General features: G+C 40.3%; 1 protein-coding gene across 1 annotated transcript; it reads right to left on the minus strand.

The window, feature by feature from the left end:
* Window positions 1-389: 389 nt before the first annotated feature.
* LOC307255104 (E3 ubiquitin-protein ligase MARCHF6-like) lies at window positions 390-22697 on the minus strand. The gene is made up of 26 exons (XM_080033722.1): window positions 22484-22697; window positions 20666-20765; window positions 20126-20199; window positions 19849-19992; window positions 19340-19412; window positions 18930-19110; window positions 18115-18334; window positions 17685-17746; window positions 17314-17346; window positions 16714-16765; window positions 16470-16528; window positions 16287-16367; window positions 16003-16071; window positions 15751-15825; window positions 15348-15482; window positions 14931-15050; window positions 14463-14563; window positions 14173-14310; window positions 13573-13768; window positions 13370-13439; window positions 10044-10225; window positions 9356-9490; window positions 8857-8946; window positions 8593-8725; window positions 6425-6560; window positions 390-5159 (listed from the first exon to the last, which is right to left on the minus strand). The coding sequence occupies exons 1-26, from the start codon at window positions 22500-22502 to the stop codon at window positions 5075-5077; spliced, it is 2763 nt and encodes a 920-aa protein (XP_079889848.1). The 5' UTR covers window positions 22503-22697; the 3' UTR covers window positions 390-5074.
* Between the last annotated feature and the right edge of the window lie 11 nt (window positions 22698-22708).

A 22708-nucleotide genomic window follows, 5' to 3' on the forward strand; every position in this document is an offset into this window, starting at 1 on the left:
ATTCATCCCAGGCCCGTGTGTGTGTGTGGTCATTGTTACAATATACGCTCTAACAAGACATAAACTGTGTAGAAAATAATACAAACTCACACATAAACACGTAACATTCCTCAATATTTTTGACAAAAGCCTGGCAATATAAGACATTGTCTAATGCAAAGACTACATTAGATACGCTCAGGTAGAAAGAGATGATAGAGGGAATTTGTAACCTCCCTAGGAGCTTCCCAACAGCATTACTGGGAACCACGGATCTAAACCAGAACAGACCGACATGAGTAACATCAGTAAGATTTGTTTGAGGATTCATGAAGAAACGGCAAACTTTGAAATTATAACTGTTTATTATTGTTTCATATTACTGAACCAACAATTCATAGACCTTAAAGTATAGAACGTTATCTTACAGTGCATGCCACTTCCTTTTTTTGCACATATAAAAATAGAAATCATTTGCTTCTAGAAATTGAAATTAACGACCAAAATGTTGCAGTGTCCAGCTCGGGTTAAAAGGTCACTAAAAAAAGGTCACTTTATAGCATCATCATACATATAATGTGAGCATTCCACACAGCAGCACTACAGCTGTTAATGTAATTCACAATCCATATCCATAGAAAAGCAGTTTATATTTACCAAACTCCGAGTGGAACACCTTTTCACAGAAATGCAAAACGTAAAATGACATCGTTTAAGTGAACACCCATTGTGCAGAGTCACCACACAGTGAAATGTGGACATCTGGTCAGTCTCGGTGAAACCCACTAACCCCGGTGTTACCATGGATTCTGAAATGATTGCAAACTGTGGTATAAAGTGCAACACATTAAATCATTTGCATACAAAAAGATTAATTTCTACTTCATCATTTTTCAACAAATAAAAAAGAACTATAAACATCTCAAATATCCAGTTTTCATTGGCAGCAAGACATTATTTTATAAACTTAAAGAACGACTAGGGCATGTTCCTATCATTGTGAATAATATATTAACATCAGTCTTGTTTTTGAGCAGTCGTAACATCCTCGTAATTCACCAGGTTTTTTTTCTGTAGTTGGTCTAGTAATATATGACTCCTAACTTAAAGTTGCTTAGAAAACAAAGAATGTGACATTTGGGTAGCGGAGCAGAGGAGAGAGAAAGACTTCAAAACCCATACAAAAAGTGACAATGGGAGTATACCTGGTTGTGGGAACTGAAATGTTTGGAACCTTAAAGGTCACATATTATGCTAAATGCACTTTTTAAATGTGTTCTAACATATCCATGGGTCCACGGTGTGCCTAGAGACTGCCAAAATATAAAAAAAATAACAATCTCTCCTTTTCTCATTCTCCCCCTTTCTGAAACCCCCACCCCTCCCCCCCAATATACTCCAGTCAGAATTCTCCTCGTTTCTGACCTCAAAAACCGGAAAGCCAGAAGCTTCCACTGTGCAGCCCACACCCCTATTTCTTATTGGTCCACGGCCCTGACAGACAGAGGGCGAGGCGTATCTGTCTTCGCTTCCGGACAGGGGGCGCTCAAAGATTGTATATTTACGAGGGGAGCTGCAGCTCTTTTTAAAAAATAGGCCATTGTGAGATTAGCTGAACATCAGCATAATACAATAAATTATCTGAAAGTTTTTTTCAGCAAACAATTAAAGAAAAACGTATTAGGGACCACTAAGACCATATAATATGGTGTATAATAGAACCGAAAAGTGTATAATATGGGAGCTTTAAATCAATAGTTTGACAATTTGTAAAATACACTTTTGTTACATATTGACAGAGCAAAGCAAGCGGCTCCCCTCGCCCCTTCCTTTCTAGTCGTGATGCTAAGCTAAACTAAGCTAAGCGAACCTCCTAGCTGTTAAGATTGAGCCTGTCAACTCTCAGATTGTACAATACGATTTACCCACCTCGTCCTACTACACATTCTTGTTTAGTATGATGTTAAATGATTATGATTATAATAATTGTATGATTTTAAAGCACGCCTGTAGTGAGTGTTGTGATTTGAATACAATCATGTAATTGAGATTGTTATACTCTGCTGACTATAGCTTCAGTTGACTGAAAACATAACACCCTGAACTTTAATTTTTCCTATCACCAGTGTGAAAGAGAGCCCTGTTTTAAAGCGAGGTTATATGATTCGTGCTCAACAGCGGCCACTGTGGAAAGAAGTGGTAATTACAGGTTAAACATTCAATTTCTACTTATTCTCTTCAGTCAGATGCTTCAAAGCCTGGGAATGAGAGCAACGGGCAAACAACAAAAGGCTTTGCTGTCTTAGTAATGTCAGTTGGACAGAGATAAAGTCTGCTAACATACATTATAATTAGCATTAAGCTATGTATACAAGACCACGTCAGGGCAGGCTGTTGCTGCTAAAACTAAGCTAGTTTTTTTTATTGCTTTCAAATTGAAGCTGTCATTTGTAAGGGTTACATTGTATATAGTCAGTCCATCTTTAGACTTACTATAGAGGAGACATCTAATCCGTTAAGTGAGATTGAGAGAGGGAAGTGAACAGCCAACACAAACAAACCACGTCATGCTATCAGCTTAGCAGAGCGAGCAGCGTAGCCGCCTAGACAGCAGCAGGTACCATAGTGTACCTAGCTCAACTGCCAAGGTGAATTAACATCCTACTTTGTTTGAGAAAGTCGAAAACAAAAGGCAAAACTGAACTTGACCATTATTGAAGAGATATGTAGATCAAAGTGAATGTGACTAGTTGTGTGTCAACGAACAAAAGAAAGACAGTTTAAGAATTAAAGTGTGCCATCCAACAAACATTACACTGGTGGACATTGCTTGTACATACTACACAGTGATACTGAATATTCTGAGAGGCTATGGTAACTGAAGAGATGAATTTTATTTTAGATTTTTAAAGAAAACTAAGCTGCTGTGACCAACGTGGGACAAGTTTCAGACATCAAGCTATGTCTATTATGTGAAGAAACACCAATGTATCTAAACGGCTGAAGGCAAGGATCCATGTCAGGATGAAGATATGTAAAGTCGATGTACATGCCAACTCGTGCCATTGAGGAAAAAAAAGTTTTACTACAACCTTGCTTGAAAAATGGACAAGGGCATTCTGCTAATTTTACAAGGGAAGCTCACAATTGTCTTATGTCTACTGCGGCTATGAAGGAGCTTCCTCAAGTCTAAAGAGGTCAGAGTGATGTCGTCGCTCTACATTACAAACTCGAGGTGTCCTCCAGCTGCATTATGGGACATGTAGGAAGCAGTATTTTTAAGGACCTTTCACCAATACTGTGTACAAGATATCTCAGCCTGTGCTGCTTGGATTTTGACCACTTTCTTTAGTACGGTACAATCCTAAATCACTGCAGTATCCCTTTAATATCCTTTATTTCTTGCAGGTTGGTAAATATCTGAGAAGTGTATTTAAGAGGAGGCGAAGCAAAGACCACCTCCACTGACATCAAAAGAATACAACTTTGATGAAATTGTATTTGAGTCTTTAGGGAAAAGACGCAGGACTGTGTTGTAACAGCTATTTGTGATTATTTTACTAAGTTTTTTTGTAAAAAATAAAGAAGCTAGTTTCAACCCTGTACTGAAAAAGGTCGCACCATTGAAATGGAAGGAATGTTTTGCAATTCAAAATAAGTGGGACGCATCCAATTAAGCTAATCCAACCAATGCTACATAAATAATCATTCAGTTGTTATTTGGAAGTGTATTGTGTTATTTTTGTTAAATTGTACTTTTCTACATCTAGGTAGGCAACTGTGACACTTTAAATAGAATGTAAAATCTTATTTGAAGATTAAATGTGTCATGATCTGTGAGCTTCAGCTCAGCAGGTGGCTTCGATCTGGTGAATAAATCTCAATACATAAATAAAGAGGGAAAAAAAAGTTTTTTGTAAATGAAATGAACAAAACAAAAACAAGGCAGCTTTCCACCTGTGCAAACCAATTGACTTCATTTATCACACAGTTTGTAATCTGTTATATTGCCTCGAGTGAGATGAGATACTTCTAGTTTTCCAGACTGGTCCGGTATCAAGTAGTCAAGTTTTTTTACTCGTTTCGCACTGCAAGCAACTAATGGCCAGCTACAGTAGCTCATGTTGCTCTGTTTATTCCAACGAGAGTATTTCTATAAAAACAGTGTCAGTGTCAGGATGTGACACAGGCGCATTCTGTAAGGTTATGACGTGGTTTTTCCAGTTATTATTATTAGTTAAACTTCACTTTTTTTGTGCACTGGGTGAAGTTGTTTCATGCTAATAACTTCCCCTTTCCTGAAGGCTCATTTTTCAGGAAGGTAATACACAACCCAAACCTTCTACTAAAATTGACAAGCGAATGTCTTAAGAAATTTAGATAGGCTAAAATTATATTTTCTTTTTTTTTCTCTTGACATCTTTACTTGAAAGGAATCCTCACAGGCGATCTAACGCTCACTTCAGAAATGAAACAATAAAGAAATTAGGAAAACACATCTAAAATAAGGAAGATTTAAAAAAAATTAAAACAATCAAATTGCTACATCATGTATGTCCCTCCTTATCACTGACACCCTTAGAATGATAAGGGGTGTCATTTGAGACGAGTCAACAACTGGAACAGTTCTCGTCTTTCACAGCTCTGAAATGTAAAAAATGTGCCATTAACAGACACTCAGGGTGACCTTAACAATATTTCACAACAGAAAACTCAAAGGGAAACCCAGTCTGAGGTAATGTCTCTGCTCAACTGACCCAACTACAACTCAAACATGTTTTAATTCCATGAAATTACAACTTAACATGTCAGAAAACGGACACATTTAACACGATGCTGACTTTTTTCAGTGAAGAGTTTTTTGAGGCTATTTAGTCTTCAACTTTTCAACGTCTATATGTCTGACGGGCAGTAGTAGTTGTGGTTTGGTGAATCAAAGGGGCAAACTCAAAAAGTGTACAGGCTGTGTTCTGAAGTTGGCATTTGACAGCAAAGCACTGAGGAAACAAAAAGCTTTCACCACAGGAGCAGATGTTATAGCTCTCTCTCTATAGCGCTGGGGCAGAGTGAGTCAGCTCACAGCAGAGTCAGGGCTTTATGAAGAGGGGCTGTGTGTGGTGGTGGACGTGCTCCGGCCCGTCTTACGTTCATAGTTCACCAGTCGCTGTCCGACCAGGTATCTGCAAGAGAAGCAGAGGCAAAATGTTACATTTCTTAATGAATAAATTCACACATACATACAACTCTTTGCTGGCTGAAGGTTGACATTTTTGTTAAGAGTGTCTATTTATCACGCTCAAGTATTATTTTTAAAACATACAGGGCTGTTAGCGTTATTGCATTAATTGCGATTCATTAAAGTCAGAGCACAACGCTTTTTCTCTAGTCAATGTGTGTGCTTCCACCGTAGAATGTGTATAAAAGTATATTATATACTTTTATACACATTCTATGGTACAGATCTACTTCATCTCTACTCCGGAGCCGATACACAAGGCTTCTATTTTTGCCGGATGCCGGAGCATCAATTTAACAAAGAACACAACCAGCGAGACAGGAAGTCAGACATCGAAAACCACATTCAAACATCTGGTTAATTTTCAAAATAAAACACTGTGTGTTGACGCCAGATCTTATTTCACATAACAACATCAACAAAGTGTCATACTGTGTGGTATCAGGCCTGGAGTCAACCAGTGCAATACAACTCATTGCTCAATGAACTCCTTTGGATTTAAATCAAGCTCGTTAAATAACTTTCTTCTTTCTTTCAAAATCCCATAAAGAAGTGAGGTAGGTCTCTCTCCTTATATTGCTTGGCCAACGATGTCCAACGATCCTTATCTCTTCCCTGTATCATGAAACCGGCCCACTATAGCTGGGCTACAGAAACAATATAAACACTTCCAAAGTTTAAAAGAAACATTTCCTCAGTAAGAAAACGGGAAAGTGATGCTGTTCATATGATACATTTTTATGGCAAATTCTCATCACAGAAACAAAGCGATTTCTATCTGAGACGGAAGATACTTCAAGTCTAGATGATCATCCGTACATTCACCGTCTAATAAAAAGCACCAAAACTGAAAACTCAGAATTTCCCAAATCCAGCGATTTGACCCATTCCCTGCTTTGACTGTATTTTTACCGTCTACTTTTTCAAACATTTTACCCTGCAGCCAACCAATCAATGAATTATTTAAAAATGGAAAAAACACTGTTCAGACTGATACCTTTATTAATCCTGATCCTAGGTTATTCTTCAACTTTAGACTCTACTACTAGGCGATTTTGACAGAAAATACTGACTACCCTTATAATGCAATATATTGGGGTCAGAATACAATTATTTGCCTTATGTCAGAGCCTGCTGCTGACCACTGACTGAAATGTCTCTGAAATAGCACAGAGCATAATTGCACAGTGTGTGAGTGGCTGTACTGACTTGTCGTTCTTGATGTGTTCGTAAAGGCGTTTGAACTGTCGGATCTGGAAGGACAGGATGGCTAACAGCGAGACCACCATCAGCAGGAAGGGATAGATCCTCCGGTCCACCAGCGTCTGCATCTCCGGCTGCACACCTGGGAAAAAAAGACAGAAGAAGAAAGAGAGAGTACACATTAGAACATAATCTCCTCTTAACAGGTGCAGTGTGTAATAACGGAATATTTAGTGACATCAAGTGGTGAAAGTTTTAGATTGCGTCACCACCTTTGTAACCCCTCCCGTTCGCATTATAACAGAAGCTTCGGTGGTCTTCAAGGACACAAAGCTATTAACTAAAGATGGCATCGTGCACAACTGCCTCAAGTCTTTCCACGATATCAAGTGATGAAGTGAAGATGTATTTTTTTTTTTTTTATTCTATAGTGTTTCTTCTTTGTCTTCACACCCATTATATATAAAAACACATATGGCTGTTAAGTTTGCCCATGCTGTGCTACTGTAGAAACACGGCGGTGCAGCATGGCTGCATCCATGTAGATATATAAAAGTCTAATTCTAAGAAAAAAAAAAATAATTATTTTCAAGCGATTACACACTAATTAACCCATTGATGACTATGGCAATCTAGGATGCATGTCCTTAAAGGCCTACTTCACCGGTGGGAATATGAAGGTGTATTGAATTCTGAGATCCCATGTAGTATAAATGTGCAAAAGAAAATAAAATTGGTTCATCCTAGCCTGAGAAAAGGCAGAAAGAGTGTTTTTTTTAACCCTATATTAATCTTACTGTGACATCACAGTAAGATAAATATAGGGTTAAAAAAAAATTACTTTGTAAATATTACTGTGATGTCACAGTAGGAGAAATCACAGTAATATTTACAAAGTAAGGTTTTTTTTTAACCCTATATTTATCTTACTGTGATGTCACAGTAAGATTAATATAGGGTTAAAAAAACACTCTTTCTGCCTTTTCTCAGGCTAGGATGAACCAATTTCAATTTTTTTTGCACATTTATACTACATAGGATCTCAGAATTCAATACACCTTCATATTCAAACCGGTGAAGTAGGCCTTTAATGCCTGAGGGGTTTCTGAAAAAATAGTACGAATTGTCAAGTCTACCAAAACCTTAATATCTAAGCCTGTGTAGCACATAGAAACATGAAATAAAATACATTTAAAAGTTAAGGTGCACAGGTTGTATTTAAACATACTCCCTTAGCGCTTATTTTTTTTCTAAAAATCGTCAAAATTAGATGGGGGAGAAACGCCACTAACTGTTCTGTAATACACTCTCGCCGACACAGCCGGCGTATTTAATTTTTTTATTAATTTTTTTATTGACGTGATTTTCGGCAAACCACACAATTTTTAGGTGGTCACGTGGTCTTAAAAAAATCAACAAAATCCACCTCATGTGTATTTGAACCAATGACAGTGCATTCTATGCTGCGCACGCCATGAAAATTAGGTAAAGTAACAATGCTGCGCTACGCAGCATCAGGCAGGAGATACAATGTAGCGTCGCGCAGCAGCGTCATCAATGGGTTAAAATAGTATATTCCATTTCTATCAAGAGTGCAGAGCAGATCAATTGCACTTGGTTTGCACAGTAGCTAATATCCTGATTCCCACAAGGGCTGGGAGTTCTTAATTACTTGTTGTTTTCTTACAAGCGTCTGAGTCAACATCAAAAATACAGACTTTGCGTAAAAAGCAGTTCTCAAATGAGCCCTGTGTCCAATTCAGTAAGGATGTGCTTGTGCTGTGGCCTGATTATGTATGAGCTTGTCTGTGCCTGAACTTTCTCATTTAGTCAGTAACCAAGACAACACTAAAATGAAGCATGCATTGAGTTGTGCTTTCTGACACATCCGTGTGCAGGGTTTTTCCAGTTTATTAACGTTGTTCAAAAGTGAAGCAAAATCCTGTTGCTTATTCCAACTTATTATTCATTATTGAAAATCAATTATTAAATCACATAATTATGGAAGTTAAATGAGATCCACCTTTCTGAAAACCTGTGTTTCAAAAACCCCAGTAGATTTCTCTCCCCCTTATGACTTCATAAAGGGAATTCTCCTCCACCACATTGAGACTATTGCTTGTTAGGTTACCTCATGATCAACCTTATACACATAATCAAAGACAGAGACTCACCCAGCAGTGGGGTAATGCCTTTAGAGATAGTGTAGGGCACGCTGAGAGACAGCAGCAGGACACAGGTGACGGGGGCAGCCAACCCTCGCACGATGAAAAGCAGGTCAATGTTTCGGATACCGTTAGCATACACCTACATGACAGAGAGAGAGACAAAACAGGACAACATGTATTTTAGATATAAAAGACCTTTAAAGATGGACATGTATGTTCGCTAATCTTTAATATTTGACTTGAATGAAGCTAGAAGCATGTGGGACTGACCTGCTCGATGACTGTTTTCAGCCACCACTGAGGTCCCATGAGTGTGATGGCAGCGATGATTTTAGCATGGAGCACACCCAGGGCCCAGTCCTGACACACACACACACACACACACACACACACACACACACACACACACACACACACACACACACACACACACACACACACACACACACACACACACACACACACACACACACACACACACACACACACACACACACACACACACACACACACACACACACAAAAAGAACAATACTTTTACACAAATGAACTAAAGTAGGTATCGACGGTTGATACCCTACTGACAACATATGTGCACACCTGAACAGTCTCATTCCTTAATAAATAACCTTTGATATCTCAGATGGAAACAATGAAATTGTGTGACTTATTTCATTATTCATATTCACACACACACACACACACACACACACACACACACACACACACACACACACACACACACACAGTACAAAGTGCATGTTCCTACCTGCCAGGGGTAGAAGAGAGGCGTCTGGTCCAGTGGGACTCTGAGAGGAGCGACAACTACCAGCTCAAACAGTAGACCGAGCAGCAGAGGAATCACTCCCGCTAACAGCACAGCCACCACTATGGTCTTTAGGATCTGCATCACATCCACACACACCACACACATACATACATGAGCCATTGCAACTCCAATGCGACACAGAATTGCACTATAATCAGGGTACCACCAGGAAGCTCAAAGTTACATTTTCAATAAGTGTTAATGCCACCTAAAGTGAAATTTGAATGCCAACGTCACAGCCATACTGGCAAAAGTAGGAAGGATATAATGGAAATTTGTTTTAAAAGTATTTTTTTTTAAGAAAAAACATGCACTGTAAACTTACATTAATATACTCACATTGATATACTGAAACAATAGCTTTGTGAGGTGTGCGTAGACTCTTAAAAACTAAATCAGAAAGTGCTTGGTAGTCACATAGCGACCCCTCCCCAAGTATTTAAAAGTTTGAAGAGTTCAAAAAATTGAAGATCTTTGTAAAGGACGTTCAATACTTTGCAGAAAAAATGCAATACTTTGAATAAGGGCCTTAGTTAGAGAATATTAAATTCAATGCTTCTAAGACCCCGTGGGTACCCTTGTATAATATGCCACAGGCTGGGAAGGCCTAGAGACACATGCACATTACCGTGAGTGTCCACTCTTGGACTTTGACCAGGATCATGGTGCGTCCGTATGGGATCCAGGAGAGCACCACGGTGGCAGCTCTGATGGACAGCCAGCAGATGTAAAGGCCGCTGGCTGCTGTGTACAGCTCATGAACCATGGCACTGCCCATCCAGAAAGACATGAGGCAGCGACCCGCACACACTGACACAGGGCAAGAGGAGGAGGACAGGGGAGAATTTGATTTGATTGAAATTTATTTGGAACAGGGTCGTAAAGAAAATAATGATATTACACAAAATAGAAAAAGCATAACGACATGTATGAAACATTCCATGATCTGGGTCACATGTCTGAAATGGAGTGGGGTCAACACTTATTAAAAGGCAAACTAAGCGATCTCCAGCGAATGTCTGGCGAACGTTTGTTTATGTTTATACTAACCGCGGAAATATTTATCCACCACGCTCTTGGCGGCTGCTGGCTCTGAGCCAGGCTTTATAGATTGCCGTTAGCGGATGTGCGGCTATGTGTTAACACCAGCGCGCACACACATGACAGGTAGCGGGGATGTTGAGTAGATATTAGCTGATGATTTGACAACAACAAAAAATCCGGATTATATCGCTTAAAATGCCTTTAATGCTACACCTTGTCCATCAGACATTGTTAGCAGTACTCAGTACAGATCATTTGTGCTGATGACAGTGCATGGTGGGAGACCAACGGTGTACCCTTGTGATTATTGTTTAAGCACATATAGAGATAATTATTATATTATATTCAGTGCTTGAAATGGGGGGGGGGGCAGTACTCCCTTATTATCATATTACAATCAGCAGTGTTGGGAACGTTACTTTAAAAAAGTAATTAGTTATAGTTACTCACTACTTCGTTCCAAAAAGTAACTGAGTTAGTAACTGAATTACTTTATAATAGAAGTAACTAGTTACCAGGGAAAGTAACTATTTGCGTTAGCCTACTGTAAAAAAAAAAAGCATGAGACGATGAGAGGAGGAGTAAGGATTTATCCTATGTTTATTGCCTTCTTTATGCACAGCAGCATACAGATCCCAGGAAAAGAACAATAGCAATATTCGGCTCGTGATGACACGCTAAACAGCTGTTGCAACCGGCGAATCGCGTCCGTTTAATAACGTGCATAAATTATAATTTATAGAGATCGGGAAACTCCATGCACTTACTCACAAGGGCAATGCAAACAAACTCAGGGAGAGCACGTTTCAACCGTGGATTGATAGGTGGTTACTGCGGCAACATGCACGTTCACACAACAGAGAGAGAAAGAAAAAGAAACTTCACTAAACAGGCGCTCCGGCTGACTGACATGACGGTGCTAACTGACAGTTATAATGTCATCCACACTGAATAAAACACAACTTAAAACACACCGGTCTCCTCACTAGCAGTTTGTGTAGTATGGAGCCAGGGGTGCGTTCGGATTACACAGTTTATTCAATCAATTCATAGTAACGCACCGCATTTAACGTTCAGTAACGATAACGACGTTGTAACGACGGAAAAAGTAATTTGTTAGATTACCCCGTTACTGAAAAAAGAACGGTGTTACCAAACGCCGTTATTTTAAACGCTGTTATTCCCAACACTGCAAATCAGTAAAGCATTGTAATATTTTGAATCTTTAGAGTGAAGATGCAAAGATTCAACAGCATCTCCATTCAGGTGTTGTGCTGATACAAATAGGCGTAATAGGTTGGCAAAGATAGGCTACCCAAGATGCGAGCACGTGACGCAAGCAGAATTTTTTTTGCCCTTGCAAGATCTTTGCGCTTGCTTTATGCCAGAGTTACTGTATGTAAGGTTTAGACACATCAATGTTGTATGGGGGGTTTACCATTATAGCACTGCTTAGCTTTCCACAGTATAACAACCATCTGCCACCTTCTATGAAAAGGAGAAATATTTTATTTTCAAATCTTCTTAGGAAATAATAGATAATGATGATGACAGTATCTCTCATTTAAAAATCCACTTGTCAGAAACACTGATATTAAGGAATGTTCCAGAAATAAATAGTAAAATTGCAAGAGGGAAAAATCTAATTTATGTAAAAGAAATTTAAAAAATAAAACCTGTAGAACGCAATATGCAATCGACTTTGATTTTTCCTGTGTGAGAGATTTAATTCTTGCTGTTTTGTTTCCAAATGTTTTATTAATTAAAACAAAACGTTTTTATAAACATCACCCTTGGCCTTTAGTTTATTTTTTTTTAATTCGCCCCTTGCATCAACCTGAAAACATATTTATAGTAGGTAGCCTGAGCCGATAGAAGAGAAGGCTTTGGGGGAGCGCTTGCTGAGGGGAAGAGACAGTGACCCCGATGTTGCAGCAGCACAAGGCCATTCAAGGTGCTTTACAGAAGCAAGAACAAAATACATCAAGTATAGAGCACACATTAAAAAAGCGAGTGAAAAACATAATTAAAACATAAAAAAAAATACAGGTTAAAACGGAAATAGAAAGGTCTTGAGACCTGATTTAAAAGAGCCAAGTGTTCAAGCAGACCTCAAGTCCCCTGGAAGTTTATTCCAGAGATTGGGTGCATTAAAACTGAAGGCTGCCTCTCCCTGTCTAGTCCTTACTCTGGGGACTTTCAATAGCCCAGTCCCAGACTACCTGAGAGCTCTGACTGGTTCATAAGGGATCAGCAGGTCAGAGATGTACAAACTACTTAGGGCTTTATAGACCAACATCAATCTTAAAGAAGCGATACGTTACACAAAAAGTTGTGTAAGTCGGTTTGGATAAAGTAGGAAGTGAATATGCGCACCGCATTTACTATCCGAAAGAACAAATTAACGTGTGAGAAAAGTCACCGAGAAGCCTACTAACTGCCTTTGCAAAGGAGAGACTGCGCTCTGTGGACGTGATTGACGGTTGACCACAAGAAAGCAGGCGATGGGTGATTTAGGAGGCGGGCTTTCGCCGTGCCCATCCAATCAGAAGCTAGGAATGGTAATGGTTTATTAAATGCACATTTTTGAATTGGCTGAAAAAATTTAAATACATTTCCCCTGCCCTGGCAAGCGCCGGATTCGAGTGCAGAGTGGAGTACCGGCAGCGTATATGACAACTAAATGTTGAAATAGTGGTAATATTTCTCCATTCATTGATAAAATAACAGGGGATGGAAAGGGGGGATGGCCATTTTAGAAGGGAGATGATTTTGCGATCTTTATTTGCCATGCCCTCATCCCCCCTGAACTCGAGTACTGATTGTTAGTTATGTGTACAAGCTCCCTCAGAGAGCAGGAAAGAGGGAAGGCACAATGTAAAGAATGGCTGCTCGTTGGCCAAAACTTACCCGGCAGTGTGAGGCAGATCAGACTAGCCATCAGCAGCGTCAGACACATGAAGACAACCAGCAGTATGATCTGTACAAACATAAACACACAAAAGAAAAGAAATCAATTCAATTGTGCAGGAAAACTTATAAGCAAGACAGGGCTGTAACAGGAATGGGTCATGTGAGTATATTATATGAATACAATGAAGACTGTCATTCACCTTGAGGGGGAAGTTGATTGGCCGGTGGTAGGACTGGAAGCCGATTGGCCCGCCCTGCTGCAGAATGGCCTGATGGGCGGCGTGAAGCCCCTCCCCCAGGCCAGGAAAGCGGTTGTTGTCGTGCCGATCGGGAGCGTTGTTGTTCGGCTGGTCGTCATCGTCCTCGTGGTCCCCGAGCAGGTAGGAGTGAAGGTCACTGTGGGGGAGTCATTGGTGAGTAAGTCATTCCATGTGTGTCTGTCTGTCTGTCTGTGTGTCTGTCTGTCTGTCTGTCTGTGTGTGAGAGTGTGAGTGTGCAGGTGTAGGTGTGTGTGGGAGTTTGCGCGTGTAGGTGTGTGTGTGTATGTCTGTGTGTGTGTATGTGTGTGTGTATGTGTGTGTGTGTGTGTGTGTGTGTGTGTGTGTGTGTGTGTGTGTGTGTGTGTGTCTATGCCTCTGTCTGGCTGTTTGTCTGTCTGTGTGTGAGAGTGTGTGTGAGAGTGTGAGTGTGCAGGTGTAGGTGTGTGTGGGAGTTTGCGCGTGTGTGTGTGTGTGTGTGTCTATGCCTCTGTCTGGCTGTTTGTCTGTCTGTGTGTGTGTGTGTGTGTGTGTTAGGCCTACAGCATGTATCCAGTTGTGAAGGTCCAGGCGTGCACCAGTCTTTTGAGCCACTGGCGAGTGTGTCCCTGCTCCAGTAACGCCGGCAGAACCACCTGAAGCAACAGCAGCTCCAACGACAGCTCGCTGACCGGGGCGTCGCTACGGAGACGGGGGGACATCACATAAATGTAACATAAAACATTCAGCTCATTTTCACTAGGCCGCTTCCCTATTGTTGGCTATGCCCAACAAGTCATGTAAAATACTGCTCTGTGATACTGAGAGATAACTCATGATAGTTGTGTGTGTACCTGTAAAGCATGACGTTGTAGGGAAGGAAGGTTGGGAAGAGCACTTTAATGATTCGGATAGGGAGCCAGAGCATCAGCAGCACTATGGAGCCAAACACCACCTGTTTACATGTGCACACGTGTAGACTTGGTAAAGTATCCCTTATACTGTCACACACAAGGTTTCCATATGCATTGTAATCCCATCCACTGATAACTGTAACCTCAATTAAATCTCGTGTTTACTTTTTAATTGATCTTACCCTATTGAAATATGATTATATTTATATATGTATTTATAATAATCCCTGATTTGTGCATGTTTCACTCCGCTTTCAGGACATTATTTTCTATAAACCTCTACATGCCCTTGACTTGATATGACAAAAGCCTATTTCTATGTATTTGGCATCAGAGTCAATCCGGACACTGTTATGCCACGGAAGGTTAGTGTTGTTAAAGAATAGAGGAAGAGGAAACTTGACGGACCACAGACAGAATAAATCTGCGCAGGTGTCTGTAGATGGGCAAGTGGATCATCTCTTGGACCGGGTTAAAGTCTGGATCGTTCAGGTTCCTCAGGAACCACAATACACCGGGCCGCAGCACCTGCAATCAAACACAATGGAAATCTTAAAGCCCCTGTAAAACCCAAATCCACAAAATCCTTCTAAATATGTCATTTGGGGAGTTAGTTGCATGATAGTAAGCATGTGAAAAGAGTGGCATATTTATCAATCCAAATGAAAGATATTATCATTAGGGCTTGATAAACTTTACAAAAATTCAGTTAAGAAGAGGCTGTGCTCTGGTTCTTATGACACAGTAAGTATTTTGAACCAATCACGGCTCAGTTCTCTATGGTTTTTGAGTCCCATTGGTTGACTGCTGAAGTCCCCTGCTCACCTCTCTGAGCAGAAGGATGAAGGAGGCGAAGTAGAAGACGTAGACCATGCCCACCAGCCAGTGGAGGAACATGGTGGTGCCGGGGGCCGAGTCAAAACTGGTCTCTCTGTCTTTCAAAGTCGCATCGAACATCTCCTGCAGGGAACAAAGGCAATGCTTTATTGTCTGTTTCTTCTCTACCAATAATTTAAAAAAACTAAAAAAATCAGTGTTTAGGAATTGTTCCAATATAATATTTTGACATTTCTTTTCAAAAATTGAATGTTCGCTTTCTTGATCAAATCGGTGTACTCCTTATGAATACAGCCAATCAGTTTGTCTGGTGAGTCATTACAAAGTGCCAGTACAGTATGTGACTGTATCAACAGGATTAATGAGGTGTATGCTGCATGATTCGTCTTACCAGTGAGCAAATGTCAAGCCACCAACCACAAATCAGTGGGAACAAGCCTATCTCCATGACAACCAGTAAGGACACCTGCAAGCGAAAAAATAAATAAAAAATACAAATGCAATTAAGTTTCCGTTTCTCATAATTGTGTTTCTTTAACTGCAATTATAACTTTCCTAATTACGGTTTCAAATAAAGGCTTTGCTGGTATGATCAAAACTAAATACACTTTGGAAACAGTCTAAACTTTCATCTCTAATTCACCTTGACAACAATGTAGCAGACACCTAGAAGGCGTCTGGATCGCTGGAACCTTACTAATGAAGCAAACCCCTGAAGAAGGAAATGTTAAGGACCAGCACCAAACATTCAGACGGTATTTTATACATCGACAATGAGTCCTTCTCGGAACACATTTCATTTCATGCAGACAGACCACAGACTTCACCTATTGGGTTCCTGTGGCACTACACAGCTAAATAGCCAATAGCTGCTGCCTTGATTACTCAATTTCATACACACAGCTATTTGTTGTATAAAGAGGATACGTGGCAGACTATGAGAGCTCCAGCCAGGAGGATGTACCCCACTATGGTGGTGATGAGGCCGTCAAAGTGTGAAGCTTTCACCTGCAAAAAATATATATATTATCATCAAAAAAGTTTCATCACTGATTAAAAAAGTAATTCATTTTGTACAAGAGTTCCCATCATGCATCACTGTGCACTTACTTGGTCTTCATATCCCAGTCCAACCACGGTGAAATGGCCAATGTGATACGGGCAAAATGCTAGGGAAGAAATACACAGGTAAGTATAACATCATTAGTTTAATAGTTTGTATGAATCTACATACAGTTTGTGTTTTATGTCACTGGATTATGCTGAACTACCTACTTGAAAAAGAGGAAACTCCCCTCTCATAGTACACCAAACAACTGTACATGTACAGTACATCACTACAGGTTTAACTTACCGAAGACCAGGATGAAGAGTGTGTTTAGAGATACCACCCAGAACACATGCTCCTGAAGAAGACACACAATAAGGGTCTATGTCAATGTTAAAAATGTAAAAAAAAAAAAATTTGCTAATGCGCAATAGACATTTTGCATGCATCATATTAACATACTGAGGTTTAAAGGAAGTTCCAGTGTGTAGTCTTTCAACCTGGCACATTTCCCATAAATGTGGTGACTGCGACTCTATGGGTTATGCTAATTCTACGCTCACCACCTCTGTTGCAAAGATTCACAAAAACTAGGACTAAAAATGACGTAGATCCACTGGAAAGACGCAAAGCCAAGGTAGATCCTCCAACGTGCTACTTCCTGTTTTTAGTTGGTCAGACTAAAAACCGAGACAGAGCAGATTGCACCAAATGCGTTCTAATACAAAAATCCTTGTTTCCTTTAAACTCTACATGGGGGCTTTGCAAGTGCAAATATAGCATCTGTGGAGTAACAATGGCTGCATTACTATGCCTAATACGCTAGGTTGAAATATATGGGAATTTTCCTTTAAGACAGACATCAAACTGAGGGTTCAAGAGTAGAAAGAGAGTGTGTGCACTTACCAAGAACACCAGGGAGCCATCCAGACCCAGCATCTGGAAAGGAAACAGAAAACAAAGTCAAAATTATCCTTACAGTATATGATACCAATACTATTACTTTACTACACCGGTTGCTAAAACAACCAAAGCTTCAACTAAAACAACACAGAGGATATGTATTGAGCCCAGCTCCAAACAGCATCCCTGGAAGTAACAACAATTTAGAGCAAGAAGCTGGCGCAAGATGGATATTTCCATTTTAGGCCCAAATTCATCTGCCAAATAACTGCTGCCTTGTTGGCACTTTTCACACTTTTATATCAAGTTCTGTCAACATCCGGCCTCTTTATGGAGGTAGAGACAGAGGTAAGAAAAAAGAAATAGATTCCCACCCTTTCCCAGGTCAGCTCCTCTGCTGCACGGTCCCACTCCAGAGCGTTCCAGTTCAGATCCTCTGCAAAGGACAACAAGAAGCAAATGAAACACTTGAGAACTACAATGTGCAGTGAACATATGCTGTAAGTGGCTGTGTTACCAAGTAGGTTGCTTTTCCTTGCCATTGTTTACAGTAGGTCTATTCATTCCTTAGTATAGGAGTTAAAACACAGATCCACACAAAGCTATCTGCTAGTAAATCTTTAAACCATGTTTGGAGCTTGAGTGTGCATGTTGATCTATTAATCTATCTCAGCATACTCATCATCATCAAAACTTTCATATCATAATGCAATAACTTCTTTTGACCGAGAAAAGATAAGTGCCAGTCCAGGAATGTGAGGTTTGTGCAAGGTCAGGCTGGCCTCTGGTCATGCTCACACTGACCCTGTCCTCCATTGTTGGCGTCAGCAGCATCTTCCTCCCTGCCTTCCTCATCTTCGTCCTCCTCCTCTTCGTCTTCCTCCCCGTCTTCATCTGGTTCTCCATGGTCGTGCTCGGCCTGGTCTCCGTGGTTACCAGCTTCATGTGGGTTGGCAGGTGCCTCTGCGTCCGGAGCAGCCTCTGCAGCGGCCTGCTCGTTAGCACCCATGTTAGCGCCCGGAACCTGTACAGTCGTGAAATAATAAAAATACATATTACCATTTCTTAACAATTTCTGGGGCTGCAGTCCTAAACTTAACACTTCGGAAATGAACTCATGAGCAACTGCTTTGAAGCTTGTAACTAAGATATTTCAGTCTGGAATTGCATTGCTGATTACCAGAAAAAACACCAAAGGATTGAAACAATCTGCCAGCCATACTCATTTGGTTATGTGTGAAACACAAACAACTACCAGGGCTAGCTTGCCAAGCACTTTCTCTAACAGAAAAGAAAACTTTCCTGAAGTTGATTCCGACCATGAAGGCAGAAAAAAGATGTGAGGAAACACAGAAACCTGGCAAAGTGTAGAGAAAGTTCAACTTGCATTCATTATTTTTCCCACTTAATCAAAAAAGGGGAAAAACACCAAACTTAGAATCAATGGTTTAGGTAAGCAAAAACTCCACTGGCTTACCGTTAGCATAAATACACCTGTTATTATGCCAACTATTTCAGAAGACATAAGTGATGGGAATACTCTTGAGTAGGACACTGTTTGACCGGCTCTGTGTGCAGGTACAAAGCAGATCCTAGTCAGCAACATAAAGCGACCTCACCTCATTGGCCGGTGCAGGAGCGTTTGGCTGGTTGGGCACCAGAGGCTGTGGGTTCTGCTCTAACCACTGGGGGGGGCCACCGTGCACAATCTGTTCTCTGAGCCACACCAGGCTGATGAAGGCGCACAGGGTGCAGGTCACCACAAAGCAGCCCTGGAGGCAGTCTGCCAGCAGGTTTTGTCTGTGAGAAAAGAGATGAGATATAAGAGTTTGATCCTGTATTGTATAAGAGCCATTCGCATCATTAAGCTAACAAGGAACTTTCATGTATAACTAACCACAATTTGTTAACCATTGAGATCACGACTATCTTCATGAAACTCCAGTGTACAAAATATGGAGAACAAATAGTCAGAAAATACACAGGAGCAGGACAGTGTGTGAGGGACCAGAGAGTCGTTCAAACTTACGTTGAAAGCATGTCTAATGGCAGGGTCAGGAGAGAGCTCACAGAGCCGGTAAATAAACATTTGTAGATACGACCTGTAAAGAGAAGCAAAACAGAAATAAAATAAAATTTAGTCATTTCTTCTGTGTGTGAATACTTGACACCATACATCAATTAATAAGTAGTACCTCATCCCAGATTAAGTTGATGTACTGTATTTAAAGTAGCTACAAGGAACTTTGGCAGTGAATGAAAGAGAGACCGCAAAATGCACTGCAATGAGGTGTCGTATTTATATGTGACTGTCAGACAAATAATGGTAATACAAGATGGTGAAGCAAAGTAAACTTTGATTAAGCAATGTTTGGGTTTGCAGTACTTCTAAAATATACACATTTGCTTAAGACTCATTTTCTCTTCAACTTTGTTCACCCCAAACCTGGATAGGAGTCAGGGAATGCATCAGATATGCTGAAATGATATTCTAACAGTGGATAAAATCTTTTTTTACAGTGTAATGAGGTGACGTACATGCTGTGAGAGGCACCACGCCCAGCCAGGCAAACGCCACCAGTGTGTAGTGGAACCAGTATCTGATGGCTGTCCCCACACTAGTGACCAGCCCTGCAAAGATGTCCTGGACAGGCAGGCGCGATGGCATGTCTGGAGAGTAGACTGCAGAGAAGAGAGAATGAGGAAGTGAGGGGATATACATGGACATAAATAGGTACTTACATGAGCTAATAAAAAAAGAAACACATTTTTAATGCACTGATCCAACTTAATGGGGAACAAAAATAAAACTTACTTGGTGTAAATGCAAACCTGTGTTTGCATAATTCACAGTATTCCTTTCTGCTGTGCTTCAACCACTGCAGTAAGCTGTGAAAACAGAAGGACACCTGGTGAGTTTATCCTATGGAAACTTGACATCATTGAACTCATCACTTGAACCATCCATGTCTAGGCCACCCGCAATAAAATCCCATAACTGTTCCACGATTCTTCCAAACTGAAAGCTGAGCACTCCATAGCCCAAGAACGTTTTCCTTTTCAGTTTAGTCATTAACAGTTTTGCTCAGGTGTGTGTCACTATTTACGAACTATATTCAGGCACCTTTCTGTAAAATAATTAGTTTGTTATAATCCCTGCTATATATTTGACTTCCCCAGGGGCCAAATTTCAAACAAAGCTAATAACGTCAGTGAAAAGCAAACAGATGACTGTAAGAAGATAGCAGCCTACCTTTGGCCTTAAAAGGTACAGTTTAAGACGAGGACAGACAAGAGAAAATAATGGAACCGTACAAGTTTTTTGAAAATCAAAACTCTTGGTCATTGAACACACCATTCCTGATGGATAAACTTGATGCTGCCAGTGCAGACACAGGGGTGGTAGAGCGGCTTGTCATGGCTCCCCTCCGACCGACACACACGACAGATGTCCCCTGCAAAGTAGGCACATGTTAACATTAATCAAATTCATTTTATCTATAACAGACATAGGCGCATGACATTTTTAAAGGTCACATATCTATTATGATCATTTTCAGGTTCAAAATAGCCGTGCCTGCCAAAAAGCCATGCCTGCTCTGATAGGGATTGTGCTTATCACAGGTGGAGGTAAGTTTGGTTGGTAATGGGGCTTCTCCCTTTGTGACGTCATATGGGGAGAACACTGACTGGGGTTTTTGAACACCGGTTTTTCCCGAAAGATAGAGGTGGAGAAAAAGAGAGAGGGTTATTTTTCTAATTGTTTTGGAATATCTTGTCACACAGGGAGCTATAATAATGTTAAAAACCATGAAAAATTGCATTTTGCAAAAATAGGTGACCTTTACATTACATTTCATGTAGCTGACGTTATCCAAAGTGACTTCCAATAAGTGAATTTAACCATGAAGCTACAATTTCAGAACAGCAAGAATCAGGCCTGTACATTAGCTTTAAATGAACCAAACTACAAAGTGCTACATGTAGGTGAAAATGTACTTTTTATTTTTTCCTATGTTATCTAAGGCTCCCTCCAACAATGCAATATACAAACAAATTGAGTAAACAAGATAATCGATATAGAAAAGAGGCAAACAACTTTCCATTGCATGAGATGCCAATCCTGCAGTATTTCATTTCACTCATGGCACACCTTAGATATGAAAAATGCGTGCACCCTTCCTGCAGAACACAAACACGTTCAGTACTAGCTTTAGGCTTTTGAAATTAGTCAAAGGTGTGGGATAGCATATGACACGTGTCTTCAGTGAGTAAACAGGTCATACACAATGCAACTGTAATCCTTGGATTACATGTGTCACTGACTGCATGACCTAAATAAAGTGACTATAAATAGCCCTGGATGCAAATAAAAGCATAAAGCCTGTCAGTCAGGATACCTCGAGTAGGCTACATTTGGATAACTTTACTCCATATATCAAAATCAAGCTCTATTTATAACAAAAACAAACAAAATCAGTTGTGACAGCTAAACACCGAGACAATGGCCACCATTGACTTCACGCAGAATAAATAACGCTAAGAAGAAACGTGCTGGGATATTTTTTTTAAACAAGATTAAATAATATGTTGAAGAAGTTATTCCTAACTTAGAAATGTTCTCTTTGATATACAAGTGTGAGGTATTAAAAATTAGCTTGGTCGGGTTGCTCGGCTGGACTGTCTGTTAAAGTGACGTTATATTAGCTTGTATTGGTTATTATCATAACGTTCCAGAAAGTGTGTGATGTGATGTTATGTTATGATAGCTGCTGCGTTAAATGACCGTTAGCTTTTAAGGAAAGTAGACAATAAGCCAAGTAACGAATGACTTTGACGTGCAATATTAGGATTTCTACCACCACATCCCACTTGTGATCGATGTAAAGTGCATTAAAGCAAGCAAGAGACGCCTTACGTTGCTGATATTAACTACAGCTGACGGCTAACGGGCGTGAGCTAGTGCAAGGTAGCCGGTTAGCTAAAATGTAATTGGCTAGCGTTAGCGGTTTCTCTTTATTATAGTGACTGGTTGTCAAAGTTTAAGAACATGAAGAACCGTTCACTGTTATTGACGGTAGTTATAATTTGTAAGAGCACAGTACAGACATAAATGTGCGCCTTTACCGGTTAACGCTAACACTTGGGGCAATGAAGTTTTAACATGAGCTACCTTCCTCGGCGGTGTCCATCTTGACTTGCTACCAATGAAGGCAGCCCTGGTCCACAGTAGTCAGGACAAGTCAGTATACGGGCGATGACCGCTGCCTATCTATATGCAGACATTTCACGTTACTATTTAGTTCAAGCTCCGTCGTGACCATACGTTTGGAAATGAGAGAAATGAGTATCACTTCATGATACATCAGCGAGCGGTTTGCAGCGTATACTCAATGCA

Source organism: Ammodytes marinus (assembly GCF_949987685.1).
Source record: "Ammodytes marinus genome assembly, chromosome: 9".
In the NCBI taxonomy this organism is placed as follows: Eukaryota; Metazoa; Chordata; class Actinopteri; order Uranoscopiformes; family Ammodytidae; genus Ammodytes; species Ammodytes marinus.

Excerpts from the sequence above, each read along its gene's own strand:
- LOC307255104 (XM_080033722.1), bottom strand. Across the intron at positions 15,051-15,347 it reads TCATCCTTCTGCTCAGAGAG|GTGCTGCGGCCCGGTGTATT; the intron begins GTGAGCAGGGGA and ends GTTTGATTGCAG. Across the intron at positions 14,311-14,462 it reads TACAACGTCATGCTTTACAG|CGACGCCCCGGTCAGCGAGC; the intron begins GTACACACACAA and ends CCGTCTCCGTAG.